The 16,352-nt window shown below is 42.6% G+C and overlaps 1 protein-coding gene across 1 annotated transcript in view; it reads right to left on the bottom strand.

The window, feature by feature from the left end:
* MACO1 (macoilin 1) overlaps nt 1-15,932 on the bottom strand; it is a 52,897-nt gene extending 36,965 nt beyond the window's left edge. Inside the window, exons 1-2 of the mRNA XM_037881653.2 lie at nt 15,648-15,932; nt 47-188 (exon numbers count right to left, since the gene is read on the bottom strand). Coding sequence (XP_037737581.1) covers nt 47-188; nt 15,648-15,727 — 222 coding nt within the window. The 5' untranslated portion in view covers nt 15,728-15,932. The remainder of the gene's footprint in view (nt 1-46; nt 189-15,647) is intronic.
* Nucleotides 15,933-16,352: the final 420 nt, after the last annotated feature.

Below are 16,352 nucleotides of genomic sequence, written 5' to 3'. Positions count from 1 at the left end.
GGTATTTGCTATCAGAACCAGAAAAATCAGTTTCTTTTATACTTACCAAACCCTGGTATCTGAACGAATCGTAAACGCTCCGGATGAAAAGCCAAAAGGGCCACAGATATTCAAATCTGAACTCCAGGACAAAGTCTGCCAGCAATACTAGTGCCCACACCACCAGGAATTTCAGGTACAGAAACGTACTGTAAAGAAAAAAGACAACTGATATTAATTTCAACACTTCTGGTGAAGAGTGGGATGCCAACAAGAGAACATTTTGTTCTGATCAAAAGAAATGTACCATATGCTTTTTTCTTATAATGGTTTTCCTGTAATGAGACTGATCACCTATAACACAAAATAGAGGTTTGTTCAAACACAAGCTGGCCTGGGCTAATGGAATCTTTAAAATTACAAAAAATGCTTTTGAATTTTTGTTTTTACAAAGTGATGGAAAAGGAAACTTTTATTGCTGTTACAAAATGCTTTAGGCCAACCTCTCTCTTTACCACTCTATCATTTTTTTTTTTAATAAAAGTGAAGTTCTGTACGCAGCTGGTTATCATTCAAATGAATGTTGTCATGGCTGAAAGGCTCCACATTTTTTCTATTTCTCTCTCTCATATTTGCTTGCAAAGGACATGTAGTTTTCTGTGTTTTCCCCAAGAAAGTGCTGCAGAAGTTTGGTCCTCTCTTTCTCTCATGTGTGCACACACGGTTACAATGTTAACAACTTAGAACTCACATGGCATCATACAAATTAAAGACAGGCAACCAATAAGGAATTCTGTTGCAATTTCAAACTGCCAAAGTATTGTTTTTCATAATACTCTTTACAGTAAAGATGTCCATTTAAAAAATGGGAATATGGAGGCACAATCACACAGGCTTTGAAAGAGCCAGAAAAAGAAACCATATTTCCTGACTCTCAGTCCAACACTTTAACCACTGGACAATACAGGTCTCAAAATATTGAGACAAACACTGAGTGGTCTCTCAAGTGCTTATTTAGGTCATTCTTACAAGTGTTACCACATTAATTAATATGTTCTGCTACATCAATGAAGCTGGCAGAAGGAAAGGTGAAGAGTACCAGAGGCAATGAAAATCAGAGCTCCATTATCTTGCTTCATTACCTCAAAATATGACCTCTTACTGCATTATGTTAACTTGTATAATAAGTTGTTTAAAAAAATTATTTATTTTATGTATATTTATACAAACAGAGAGCTGCTCTACCATGATATCCTCAAGCAGTCACTTTCTCTGTATCACACTGTCAGCAAGCTCAATGGGACTTTGCCCTGGGATGTCTACTGAGAAACAGCCAAGAATTAACACACGTGCGATGTTGTGTAGGACTGTCTGTCTCAAGTTTCTGTACTGTGCATAGTCATTCATATTATCTGGGAAGTTACATAAGTCTTGATAAAAGATAGAGAAGAACGCTTCTGTGAAGAACAAATTTACACATAAGCAGTGGGTTACAAGCAACTGAATACCGGTTAGCCCTGAAGAGCTAGTGGTGGAAATTACTGAGCTTGTTGCTTATCAGGTAGATCACTTCATTCCATTTCATTAAAATTCAACAATGTTCTTATCTCAGGGTGATGAAGCAAATCATCACAGAAAGAGAAGCCATTATTGCTTACCAAGTCTCTGAGAACTATTCTTTTCTAGAGCAAGGCACCATCTACAGGTTTCAGAGTAGCAGCCATGTTAGTCTGTATCCGCCAAAAAAAAAAAAAAAAGGAATACTTGTGGCACCTTAGAGACTAACAAATTTATTTGAGCATAAGCTTTTGAGCGCTACAGCTCACTTCATCGGATGCATGTGTCCGATGAAGTGAGCTGTAGCTCACGAAAGTTTATGCTCAAATAAATTTGTTAGTCTCTAAGGTGCCACAAGTGCACCACCTACAGTTTTTACTGGGCTAATTACTGAGCCATTGCCCATCTTTTTGCTATGTACATCAAAGATGATGATGCCCTGGAGAGCCTCTATTAGCAACGATTTTAAACAAGACAACCCTCTGTGCATCTCAGAAACCTACAACCTGTAACCATTTCAGTAATTCTTTAAATAGCAACGCTGAAGTTTCAGATGTATGCAGCCATGGAATGACTGTGGTGTGGAGGAAGAGTGGCACTTTCTTTTTAATCTACTAACCACAACAAAAATGCTAAAGTATTTTGGAAGTGATTATAGTGGTGTCAGTAGGAAATGCAAGCTTGCACACAGGTATGCAGTAATCAGATTCCCACACCCATACACGCACACTTGTCTGTAAAGTGCCTAGTAGTCAGCTGGTACTATACAAAGAAATACATTACGTAATTCATCCCCTTTTATATGAATGAAGAGATGGATTCTCTGCACTATGAATGAGCGTGAAGATACTCCAGTAGTAAGTTAGTGCAAGTTAAAAGAGGAATATTCCCTTTGTACACCATGGGGTCCATCTGAGTTAAAGCAGGGGTGGGCAAACTGCAGCCCGTGGGCCACATCCAACCCATCAGACCTTTTAATCTGGCCCTCGAGCTCCATTGCCCTGCTCCGGCGCTCTCGCCGGGAAGCAGGGTTGGGGGCTTGCCCCGCTCCACCTGGCACTCCCGCGTGTTCAGGACCTGCGTGATGGGCGTGAGGGCATGCATGTTACTCCAGCTGCGTAACCCAAACGGACCTCACACTCTGAAACATCCAAGTGTGGAAAGGGGGCTAATTTGGTTTAATTATTGTAATACATTGTTATGAAGGTATATTTATAATAGTAAGTAAGGTTTTATGTTTATTTCCACTAAAATGTATCTTTATTACATATGTTTTATTTGAATATCTCTGAATTGTTAATTTTGTGAGCATGTATGGCCTGCCATACAATTTCCATGTCCAGATGTGGCCCTCAGGCCCAAAAGTTTGCCCACTTCTGAGCTAAAGTGAAAGGTGTCAGGCATGGATAGGTACATTGTGCATTCCTGTGATGCATCATACAATTTACCTCTACAATTAGGTCAGATTCCAAGATTTAAGACTAGGAAAACACCATACTTCCTCCACCTTAATTTCTTGTAATGGTTGGGTTCATATGGTTAAATCAAATTACTATGTGGGATGCGAAAGTGACATTTTTGAATCCTCATGGTCTTTTCTGTTTCACTCCACTGTCCTTGGAGAGCAGAGGAACTGTGGATATTCCCTTCTCACCTAATATGTTATTGGATTACCTACTAAAGGCCCAGTTCTGCAACTCTTACTCACTGCGACTAGTCCCATTCAAATGAATTAACAAGAGATTTATAAACAAGATATATAAGAAATCTAATAGGCAATGAGGTAAGAAGCTTCATGACCCGAAACATTGTCTATCCCTGGACTAAGTCAATTTGCAATGCAACTTTTTACTGTAAAAACAATATTTTAAAAGCAATTTCAAAAACATTTTCCTGTATCTATGGTTGAAGTGTTTACACAACAGAATGAAAATATTTCCATACATTTTAAATACAACTATAAAATGATCCTAATAAAGTAATCAGAAATGCTAGGGCATTAACCTAGGAGATTAACATTTCTTAGGTGACTGCAGCATTGCTAATAGCATTGCACTCAAATAATACCCTCAGAGGATAGCAGAGCAGCAGCATGACTGTAAAAAATCTCATAACTTCAACTTTTTTCTTTTAAAAAAGTATCTGGTAAGGTGGGTTTTGGCTGTACACTATGTTGTATTCTTTTGGGGTTAAATTCAGCCTTTGACACAGGACCTGTACAAAGACCCTCCATGACACAGAACCTCTGCAATACTCAGGTATGAGGGGAGACAGGTGTTGTGGTTTTGTAGTAGAACCTCTAAACTTTATGTGCCAGGGAAGCAGATACCATCCATGGCAGTTCTGAATACATCACTGGATTTGCACTTAAGCAGATCCAACAGCCAGGAACCCTCATGCAGATGCTATTATAGCTACTAGGCTGGAAAAAACAGCTGTGGAAGGCATGCACTGCACTTGGGGTTAGGCTAAGGGGGGGTGGGGGGTGACCTGAACGTGCAGGGTGGACACAAGCGTAATTGCTCAGGTTAGGTGTGTTATTTGAGAATTCCATTCCTAGATACTTTAATTTTTCAGTCAAGAAAGAGAATGACATACAAAAATATCCATTGCCAATCCAAATGTACCTGACTGCCCCATCATAGCACTGTTTGGGAAACAAAAGACATTTGAAACAGTGCGCACTTTTCAGCAGCTGAAGTCCATAATAATGGACATGTTCTCTAACAAATTAGTTTTGCCAAATGTAATGCAAATCTACTAATTATTTAGTGTCTCTGAGTTAAAACTCTTTCTGATGCAGAGCTTTGGACTACAGCCATTAAAACTCATTTAACTCTTGAAAGTCATGCTGACTTTCCCCATCTTTTTAAGAGGATCTCTTAACAATGTAACATATACAATAAGGTTGCTCACACCAATATTAAAAAGTCTGTTTTTTCAGATGTATATTGTTGTTCCAAGGGACTCAAGATAATTAAGAGCTTCATCAAATAAGACTGGAATGCAAAAGGGTTATTCTTTTAAAAAGGGGATGCTATACACTTGTATGGGCCTCAAGAAATACCTGCCTTTGAAAGCAGAAGTATCATTGTACAATATATTCTAAATATGCATGACACACACACAATATACATTAGAGGCATACATGCACATTCTGATGATCCTACCTGGGGGTTTTAAAGAGTGACAGAAAATTAATCCTGTTTTTGACACTGGTGATTTCTTCCAGTTAGTAGGCCAGATGGTAGTGATCCTTAGGAGTAAAAAGAGAGTACCTGAACCCTTGCATGCCCTTGTTCCACCCAGATATGGTGTACCTATGTTTGCTATTCCTGACAAATTGTATTGTCTACTTAACAGTTTTTATCACCCAAATCAGAGGGGCTAAGTAGACAAACAGTGCTCTCCCCTATGCTGGTGTGCCCGTATACTTTAAATGTCTCAAATAGCCATGGATGTACATGTAAAATTAAGCTATATTAGAAAAAAATATGCTATGACCTCTTGTTCTGGTAGGCGAATCACAATTCTGTTAGCTTTATGACAAAAATGCAAAAATACTATTCCATTATGGTGTTATTAACAATATTTCTCAATTGCTCTTTTCCTTTCCTTGGCTTTGTACTATTTCCCTCTACTGCCTTAACGTTTGTACTCTTCAAGCTCTGATATTTTCTGGACACTATTCTTCTTTACATTTTCTCACTGTTTTAGTCACTATCCCTACTGTGCCTCACCTCCAATATGCACATCCTGCAAGTCAAACAGCTGGTATTCCTTTGGTGTCTAGCATCAGCCATTTATTATCTATGACCCTCTCATATTCATTGATCTTTCTAAGCACATCCACACGTCTCTCCAATTTGATAGCTGCTGTGTCAGTATCCTCGCTTACAGATATTTATCACACAGAAAAATGCTCTCTAACCTTAGACTCAAATGCATCACCCTGCACCCATTTTAATTCCCCAAGTTGGTTTTTCTCTTCTATATTAAGAACTCTCATGCTCAAATTGGTTGTCGATAATTACCCTGCATTTTAGATATTCAATTTTCTGGTCTGTTACATCGTACAAAAAGCTGAAATCAGCGATCTGCCCACGAACTGACAAGAGCAGGGCTTTCCCTATAAAAGTGACATACGGTCTAATTATACAATGGAAGGCCGGAGGGGGTAAAGACAAAAGATGGAAGTGTTGACCATAAAGGACCAGTGACTTGATCCAGTATAGCAAACCCAATAAAAAGGTTGATTACTAGTATACTCATACAATGAACATGCAGTTTTACTCCAAACCCCACATTAATTGTCTCTCTCCCTTTAGATTTTCGAAAGGAAAAAATTCAGAAGAATTAACCTAAGTGCCAGAGCTGCTCCCTTATTTGCTCATTCTTCATTTTCTCCTGACTATTCTACACCACTGCATTGTGTGGGTGCTGCAAGGTAAAAAAATGTCCAAAATAATTGGTGAGAACTATATTACAATCTGCAGTGCACACAAAATCCAAAGCAATAGCAAGCTACACTGGTCCACTCTATTCCTTCATGATCTGTGAGTCCCCAAGGCGGCAAAGTGAATCTTACCAGAATTGATGGCATGTTTCATTTTGCAGTCTGACTCACACATCACAATGGACTGGAAGGCATCTTGAAACTGGCAAAGTGCCAAATGCAGAGGTAGGCTTCAGAGAGGTGAAGTGCAGCACCTATGCAGAATTACTACAGAGATCACAGAGTCAGTCAGCAAGATCTCAAGCCTGTCTAGCCGAGTCTAGCCAAAATACTTTGCATAGTTAGAAAATATGAATGGAGATTCTCAGATGAAAAAGACGCTTTATATGTGCAAAGGTGATTTGGTGAGAGAAGGGATACAGAATGGGGAGGGACAAGATGCGTATAAGGAGAACAGCAGGTAAACAAGAATACAGGACAGAATACATATAAATGGCATGAAGTAAACAGAATGAGGCTAATATGGCAATCTGTAAGGAAAATGTTTTACAATACGGAAGAGATATTTGAAGAATCCAGAGAGGGATCTGCTCTGGTACTAAATCAGTGCATCAGATGGAGAAAATCTGTGTATAAGAAGAATGAGAGTAAGGGAAGATGAAATGGAAAATTACATCTCTTTTACAGAAATTCTGGAAGCAAATGTTATACGATGGCTGAACTGGAGGCACGCATTCAGCAATGAGTATGATATTATTGGAAAAATAGACACACTCAGACCCACAAAATAACTTAGCTGAAAATATCAAAGTACAGAACAGGTAAAAGTAAAGCAGGTAGAGGAACTGTAATGTGTGCAGAATGAGACACATATGCAGAGGGAAACAATATTACCTGTAATATTGGGGATGACATAGTAGAACATTTAAATTTAAGCCCAATTGTATTTGAGATCTGGATTTAAGTTAAGGTCAAAAAAGGTAGTCCTGTTGGCTTGTTACAGACCTCCAGGGCAGTTTGAGAAGGGTGAGCAGGAAATGTTTTTCCTGTTAAAGGATGATTATTAAAAAGTGCCAGATTAAATCATCATTGGGAAGAATCTTTATGTATTAAAAAAAGCCTAAAATGAGACCATATTCCTTGAGTTAGAACGTACCATTTTTCCTTACAGTTTATTGAGCTGCCAGCATAGTCAAAGGCTTAACACTTGGATATAAGCCAAATTAGAAGTTAGGCAGAACACAGAATATAGTGAATATTTTATCAAAAAGTGATCATACCACCAAGAAAAGCAGCACAAAAGTATTGGACAATCAGAGGCACATATTGTCCCCTCTTCACATGTGGCGCTCTCACTACCCACTTGAAGATTTCAGACATATACACATCCTCCTAAACATTCTTGTGGCTGGCAGCCCAGGGAAAAGCCTGTGATTGAGGGCAATATATGGTATTAAAAAAAGCCAACACTGAATGTATACAAAATGCTTTAGGGAAAGTTGTTTGGAATTCCACGATATATAAGGAAAGTCAGCTGAAGAGGAAGTTAAACCAGTTGTAGAGTACATTTGGAATTCATCTCAAATCTTAACCAGCTATAAAACTGGCATCAAGCATCAACATGATTAAGTAGGGATATAATGAGCAGTATCAGCAATAAAGCTGAAAGATTTTAAACAGATCAAGAAAGAATGAGGCTTGGGAGGACTACTAAAAACCAAGAAACAGCAAGCTAACAGGAAAAAAAACTTGAGAGGTAAAAAGAGTTAGTGTCAAATTGCAATGAGTACTTTGATTAATAAAGAAGATTTTAATATATGTGCGGTACAAAGGGTAAAAGACCTGATCCATTCAAGAAAGATTGTGAAATAGGGAATAGGTAATTAAAAAATGGAAATGCAGACTTTTGACTGTATTTCATAGAAAAATAAAAGAGCAAGTGCTTCTCTAGAAAGTTGACCAGAAGATTTAGGGGAACACAGTATGCTTAAATTGTAGTGAAGTTCTTTTCAAATGTACAGTAAATCCTGCAATACAGCACAGAACTATCACATTTGCACATAGTACTGATAGAGTTTTAGCCTGTCCAGATTATCACAATACTTCAGAAGCAATGATCATTTTAAACTGTGAGATTGCACCATTGGCATCTGAAGCTTCCGTTGCAGTACACAAGCACAAAGCTGCCAGCAACTGTGCCAGCATACCATGCTACACAGCACTTAATCATGGCCCGAAGTAGCTTCAAATCGGACATGAAGAACCAGAGTAAATGGGGAAAAAAAGGAAAAGAAAGGACAGTAGAAAGGAAGAAGCAGGAGAGCAACTGCTGAAAATTGCAGAGAGGGAAAAAAACAAGAGGAGACCAGCTCAAAGACTGAGAGTTTAATGGCCCTTTCTTGAAGGCCTGAGGCACAAATAGCTGATTTAATGTATGGAATGAACAATAGAAAAAGCACTGTATGCAGTACAGTTACACATCACTAATTCCATATTTTAAAGGCCTTAAACATTTAAACTAATTAGTTAAGTAAAAGAATATTGCACAAGTGTTAGTGTGCAAACATAGTATTCAGTCAATGAGACAGGAAGTTCACATTTTCACATGTAAATTACGATTAGACAATTCTGAGGGTCTGTTCTACAAGGTATTTATGCAGAAATAAATTCCTTTTCTGTTGCCGAAAATATATTGATCGTGGGGCTCCACAACATCTGTAAAACTGAGAAACAGTCACTGCAGAGAGATGAGAGAATCACCAAATTTTAATTGTTCCAACTGTCTAGCATGTACTCACTAAACTATACAGCTTCCAATGAGTACCTTATACGTGCCTAAATTTCAGGAAGTTTAAGTACTAACCACCATGTCCTCTTCAGAAATTTGGAAGGATAAATAGTATAATTTCATGTTAAATTTTTAACAAAAATTCAAATGCATTCCAGATTAAATTTCATATTGAAATCTAATACCTGTCTGAGTGTTATAATAAAGGTTGGGTTTATCTGAATATCTTTATAAAAACAAACATAGGGACCATTGTACCCATCTCCTCAAAACTAGCTTACAGTCCTTTCCATTTGACCATTACTTAATTTTAGTTTTCTCTTCTCCAATTTCATCCCAGATATTTAACAATTAGATATTATTATTAGTGTTCAGCCGCCAAATCCAAGAATAACCATAGGCTATCATTGTTTGTTTTTGGTAATGTCTAGCACCAAGGGATCCTGACCCTGGTTGGGAGCCTTCAGATGCCACTGGTATAACAAATTAAAATATTAATAATAGTGTAAGGCACATTCCAAACCACCAAGAAGACAGAGTCCTGTCTCAAAGAACTCAGTCTACCAGATACAGACAGTGGTTAGTGGAAGGGGAGAAACAAATAGAGATTCTTAATAAAAGTCAATTAGATTCTGCATAGGCAGCAGGGCAGAAGTGTGTCTTTAAGGGGAACTTAAGTGTGAACACAGTAAGGGGTCTTGCCAATGAGCTCAGAGAGGTTAAACCATGAACAGGAGCCAAATGGAGAAATATTCGTAGTATGCAACAATTACTAAATTCATTAATTTTGCAAAATCTTGGGTTGCTGAAATGGTGTAGACATAGTCATACATAGATTAAAAGCAACAATTTGCCTTTTGAACAAGAATGGCCCCTCTTCTTCCTTTGTGTGAGTATGTTCTCTTTGCATACAAGGGTAAACTTCACGTTACCAAAATCGCTGCTTTGAGCACTTAGGTGAGCAGGAGTCTTATAAATGACACTTGGTTGCTGTACAAAATCGAGGAGACAACATTGCGTTATGGAGGTTTTTTGTTTTCAATAGAGTCAGGATGTATTCAATGGTCTGTTTGTTTCACCTATCAGCTTTGGGGGCTCCATTTCACCAAACACAAAACCTATTAAGAAAAGGGGTACTTGTGGCACCTTAGAGACTAACAAATGCATGCATGCATCCGATGAAGTGAGCTGTAGCTCACGAAAGCTTACGCTCAAATAAATTTGTTAGTCTCTAAGGTGCCACAAGTCCTCCTTTTCTTCTTGCGGATACAGACTAACACGGCTGCTACTCTAAAACCTATTAAGTTATCATCCGGATATTATAAAATGATTATTGCCATTTTTTAGGCGGGTCACAGATATTGCTTACCAATCTTGAAAGTTTAAGAACTCTGTCAAGTCACATCAGAGACTACTTACATAATATCAGGATATACTGAACTATGAGTGAAAATGGTAAGAGGGAAGGGAGACAAGAGAAGGGATGAGGAAAAAGGAAAGAACATTCCATATAAAGCACTTCTTGCTGATTAGGTTACCAAAGCAGCAAATCCTCCACACTAGCTTAGCCTACTATTCTTCCTGGAATAGTACTTTGAAGCTGTCTGAAATATGAAATGAAACCACTAAGTGTAAAACAAAGAATTCCACGAGAAACAATTATTACAAGAAATGTGATCCTCTGTATTGGAGATACACCTACAGCTAGCATAGTTGTGTATGATTCTTTTAAAAAAGCAACCACCCACCCAATATTCCATCCCACCTCCCTGCCCCCCAAATCTGTTCCGATGTAAGAGAAGGTATATAATGTTGATTCTCTGTTTAAAAGCAACTGATCGTAGGATTCTAGAAGGGTCTGCCTATATATAAACTATTTTCCAATAGACGGTGCTCCCTAAATATTATCTATAAACAGAAGATGAAATTACTTTGTAACTTCCAAATGGTATTTTGCTCAAGAATAGACACTCTGAAACAATTAATAAAGTATTTTGTTATTCTACTACATTTAACATTGTCCTTAGATTTTCAGTCAATTTGACATGAACAAGAGACTAAACAGAGAATGGATCAAAAGAATCCAATGAAGTAAGCAGTGACAAATCTATATTTTTCTGAAAAATTTGTTTAAGAAATTCTTAAACTAGCAAACAAGTGCCAGTATATTATTTGTACATAAGATTTATAGATAAGGGATTTCAGATATCAGCCAAATATAGAAATACAAAGGAACCTTTTTATAGTGACGCTATTTCTCACAGAACAACTTTCTTTTAAGCAGAGGGTCACTATAACCAGAATAATCACAATTTGCATATTGAAGTGAAGCAAAACTCTGTGGGAATTTCATGATATCAGAGTTCACTTTGAATTGGTTCCCTTTTGTAAAGCTAATGTTGATATTATGCACATTTGCTCAGATCTTCAACCTACTGCACATACAGACTGCAACTGAACTATAAATAGAAATGAGATATTATCACAGCTCATGATTTTCAACAATAAGTGTTTCAAGACGATCATTTTCTCTCTTAGTCAAGAACTGTATAATTGCTGTGTACCTGAATTTGACATCCCTCTCTCACTAGCTCAAAAATGTTGTTTTCTCCTAATTGTTTAGGGCTTTAGTTGACAGTGTCTTGTCCACTTAAGGAAGCTACCAAGTTTAATATGCAAATAAAGTATAACTTAAATTAACTGTGCTCTTTAAAATACTCTTAAGATTAAAACATGTTTTTACAAAACAGCTGTTCAAAAAGACGTTCTATGGTTTTTTGATGTGTATCATATATGGAACACCTCAGTTCCATGCAGTTATTTCACACCACATAAAAGTCAGGTGCCTTTTGCCATCTAAGTAGTACAGATATTCTTGTAATTTCCATCTTTACAAATGAATTATTATTTAAAGTTAAAGTTTAAAATAAAACTAGTGCTATTTGTTTAACAAGTTAAGACTCATGCCATTATACGGAATGCAAGCATATTCAGAACTGTTCTTGACCAAATTATCTACCTTTATTTGTCTAGCAAGTCTTGTTTCTTAGAGTTTCTCACTGTTTCAGCTCCACAGCCAGAAGTTCTAACGTGGACAAGGTGCTGGCAGCTGCTGGCATTTTTTTACCACCAAGTCATCTAGATTTACTCTGAGCAGTAATGACACATGACTTCATATGAAAAACGTTCCAATCTTTTCTACTAGTGGTGCAGCTCCACAATTTTAATAAAAATGTTAATAAAAAAGTTCTGTGCAGACACAGCTCTTTAGTATATTAGGGTTATGACAAAGGAGGGCAAATACACCCTTACCAGGGAGGAAGGGGGAAGTATCATGTGCAAAAAATACCTCCTGACAATCCCCTCACCCTCAAAAGAGAGAGTGTCCATCAGTTACTCCCAAGCACCAAAATATCTAATACTCTAACCAAATTCTATGGTCATTCAGTTTTTGCCCAAATATATTGGTAGTACTTGACTCTACCTCAAGGGGAAACCCATTCTACCTATTCACCTTTCTCTCTGTAAAAATCATATTTCTAGCACACACACACACTAATGAACACAAGCCAAAATATGTTACTGTTTACAGTAAAGCACCGTCAACAGGTCTCTCGATCTGAGATTTTCTTACTCTAGTTTTAATGTATGACTCATGTTTATCACCAAAAAACTCTACGAGTTTAAAAGGGACACATGAACTTGTAATCTAGTAAAAAATTTTTAAAATGAGTTAAGTCAGTTTCATGGACTGCACCTGAGGCTGCTACCATTTTTTTTTTTATTTACCCAATCATACCTTCTTATATTTTAAAAATGTCCATCTCCTCTGTTGTTAAAAAATCCCCACACAAACAGGAGAAACAGTGAAACTGACTATAAAAGCTTGTCAAAAGCACAAAATAAATAAACTGAAAAAGAAACAAGTATTCCTCTCACCTTTTTCAGGTACACTAAACTTAGGTGTTTCTTATAAGATTTTATATAGAATTATGTTTTTAAATTGACAGTCCCTTTAAAGAAAACAATTTGCACTAATTCAGATTAAAGTAAGCCAATTTACTCTTCAAAATGCTTCTTTCTAAGTCCTATAAACTTCTCTGAGTCTAAGATCATCATAGTAAGTGATATGTCAATTTCACTTCTGTCTAGCCGAGGTTTTATACCCTACAGAAAAACAATAACTCCTTAACCTTGCTAACGTGTTAGATGCTGCCGTCCGCCAAAACTTGCATCCACAATGCCACTCATGCAAATTCATGCTGTCAAACCACTATGGAAAGTTATCTACAACATTACACCTCTTGAAGTCACATTATTCTGCTCTGTTTGAGGTACGTGGACAACTCTACCCAATTGTTAGTTTTGACCCGGACAGCCCCCCGAAATATGCACATTATACTAAACCCCTCACTACACCATGTAATGCAGGTGTTCTCAAACTGGGGGGCAGGACCCCTCAGGGGGTCATGAGGTTATTACATGGGGGGTTGCGAACTGTCAGCCTCCACTCCAAACCCCGCTTTGCCTCCAGCATTTATAATGGTGTTAAATATATAAAAATGTGTTTAATTTATAAGGGGGAGTCACACTCAGAGGCTTGCTATGTGAAAGGGTTCACCAGTACAAAAGTTTGAGAACCACAGATGTAATGGTCCAGAAGGATAAATATGGGGGAAAGGAGTGCAAAAACTCTGAACAAATCCCCTTCCCCCAGTTGCTTCCTTCAATTAGCACCAACAGGACCCTAGCCAGCAGCTCCCACCCACCCCAATCACCCTCACCCCGGTTTATACAAAAAGGATAGGGTGGGGGAAAACCACTACATAGAAACAAAACAGCATCCCAACTAAGTCTGTAATAAGGGCAGGGGAGGGTAAAGGTCTCGGGCAGTTGTTGAGGAAGGGAAAGGGGGTCAGGCCCTGAGCAGGAAGACGAGGCAATGCGAGGGGAAGGGAATGTCTGAGAGGAGGCACTGGGGGTGCTCTAAGAAGGGTCTATGTGTGGGGGTGGGGGGGGAGTTATGAGAGGCAAGGGGACAATTGAGTAGAGAGTGGGGTCCTGAAGGGAGGAGTGTGGCTCTGAGAGGAGACAATGTGTGAAGGAGATGGGCATGAGGAGACAATGTGCATGTGTGGGAGCTGGGAGGAGGCTAAGTATGGGAACCCCTGCAGGGAGGTGATGGGGGAGGGCTGGGAGAAGGGGTGGGGGCGCAGCCCTGAAGAGAGGCAATGGGGGAGGGCTGGGAGAAGATGGGGGGAGAGAAGAAGTATGGGAGCCCCTGAAAGGAGGCGGGGCGGGGCTAAAGGGAGACGATGGGGGAGGGCTGGGAGGAGGCAGTAGGGGGGAGAGGAAGTATGGGAGCTCCTGAAAGGAGGTGAGGGTGGCCTGGAGGGAGACGATGGGGGAGGGCTGGGGGGGGGGGCTGGAGGGAGACGATGGGGGAGGGCTGGGAGGGGGGGGGGGGAAGCATGGTTGCACCTGAAAGGAGGCGGGGAGGGCCTAAAGGGAGGTGATAGGGGAGGGCTGGGAGAAGGCGGGGGGGGGGGGAAGGATGGTTGCACCTGAAAGGAGGCAGGGAGGGCCTAAAGGGAGGTGATAGGGGAGGGCTGGGAGAAGACCTGGGGGTGGGCCTAAAGGGAGGTGATGGGGGAGGGCTGGGAGGAGGCAGTGGCGGGGCTGAAGGGAGGTGATGGGGGAGGAGTGGGAGGAGGCTGAAGAGAGGCGATGGGGGAGGAGGCAGTTGGGGGAGTGGGGGGGCTGAAGGGAGGCGATGGGGGAGGGCTGGGAGAAGACTGGGGGCTGAAGGGAGGTGATGGGAAAGGGCTGGGAGGAGGCTGAAGGGAGGTGATGGCGGAGGAGGCTGAAGGGAGGAGATGATGGCTGGGAGGAGGTGGTGGGGGGGCTGAAGGGAGGCGATGGAGGAGGGCTGGGAGGAGACGGGGGCTGAAGGGAGGCGATGGCTGGGAGGAGGCAGTGGGGGGCTGAAGGAAGGTAGGGGAGGGGGACTGGGAGGAGGCTGAAGGGAGGGGATGGCTGGGAGGAGGCAGTGGGGGGGCTGGGAGGAGGCTGAAGGGAGGGGATGGGAAGAGGCTGAAGGGAGGGGATGGGAAGAGGCTGAAGGGAGGGGATGGGGGACTGGGAGGAGGCTGAAGGGAGGAGGCAGTGGGGGGGGGAGGGGGTTGAAGGAAGGTAGTGGAGGGGGACTGGGAGGAGGCTGAAGGGCGGCGATGGGGGGCTGGGAGGCTGAAGGCAGTAGCGGGGGCTAGGAGAAGGTGGTGGGGGAGGGCTGGGAGGAGGCTGAAGGGAGGCGATGGTGGGCTGTGGGGAGGCTGAAGGGAGGCGATGGGGGGCTCGCAGGAAACACGGGGCAGGAGGGCTCAGCGCTGGGGCGCGAGGCGGCGCCGTTCGGGCTCGGCCCCGGGAAGCCGACCCGCCCGGGCCCAGCGTGCGGCCTAGCGGCGGTTGCCGAGCCGGCCGGGACCCCGCTGCCCGCGGTGAGGCCGGGGAGGGGGGCGCGAGGCGCCGCGAGCCGGGCTGCGGGGGGGGGGGGGGGTGCTGCGCCCTGACAGGCCGCGTCCCTCGCTGGGTGGGCGGGTGGGGAGCGAGCTGCCGGGGGGAGGGGCGGCCACTGACAGGCCGGGAATGGGGAGCCCGAGGCGGGGGAGGGGGAGCGAGCGAGCGGCGCTGGGGCCGGAGGCAGCCGGGCCGGGGAAGGGTCCTGCCGGGGCCAGCGCAGGGGCCAGCCGGAGCGGAGCCGGCGCCCGGCGGGAGGGGGCGGGGAGGGACGGCGGGGTAGGAGGACCCGCGGCAGGGGGAGGGGACGAGGGGCCGGCCGAGGCAGGGCGGCGGGGGCCCGGCCGGTACCTGCCGTAGATGCCCTCGGTGATGCGGTTCCGCTTTAGCGGCCGCCGGAGTTTGCTGCAGTCCGCGCTCCGCCGCTTCATCCTCCCGGCCCCGCGCTGGCTCGCACCCGCCCGGCTCACGGCGCCACCAGTCGAGGCCGGGCAGATTTTTTTTTTTTTCCGCTTTTCTCTTCCCCCCTCCCCTTGGAAACAAAGAAATAAAAATAATTTCAGGTCCGTCCCTCCCCGCCGCGTCCCCGCGCGCAGACGCCGCGCCCCCGCCCCGCCTCGGCGGACGACACCCAATCCGAGGCTGACAGAATGAGATCGACGGGAGGTCAAACCAATCAACGACAGTGAGGGTCGGACGGACGGGCCACAAAGCCAATCAAAAGGTTTGTCCCGCCCCTTCCACGACGTTCAGGTCACAGGCCCGCCCCACACTCTGAGTGACGTCTCGAAGAGGGAAAGAAAGGTGAATTGACAGCACAGCCTCCAATTACTTGAAGGGATTTTGTTCTCACCCCACCCACCCGGGCGTTCGCACCAGGCACGCGCCCCACATTATGAGTGATAGCAAGGTTGACCAATCAGAGAGACAAACAAGAGTGGGCGGGACTTTACCATTCAGAAACGGACAAAAAGAGGGCTTATTCTATCTTTGACTGACAGAGTCCCACCCCCCACGTTTTGATTGACAGCCTCACTGACCAATAGGCTATCAGGA

This window comes from Chelonia mydas, chromosome 19 (genome assembly GCF_015237465.2).
Source record: "Chelonia mydas isolate rCheMyd1 chromosome 19, rCheMyd1.pri.v2, whole genome shotgun sequence".
In the NCBI taxonomy this organism is placed as follows: Eukaryota; Metazoa; Chordata; order Testudines; family Cheloniidae; genus Chelonia; species Chelonia mydas.
Note: the sequence above shows the minus strand (reverse complement) of the source record. Positions and strands in the feature narration are given on the sequence as shown.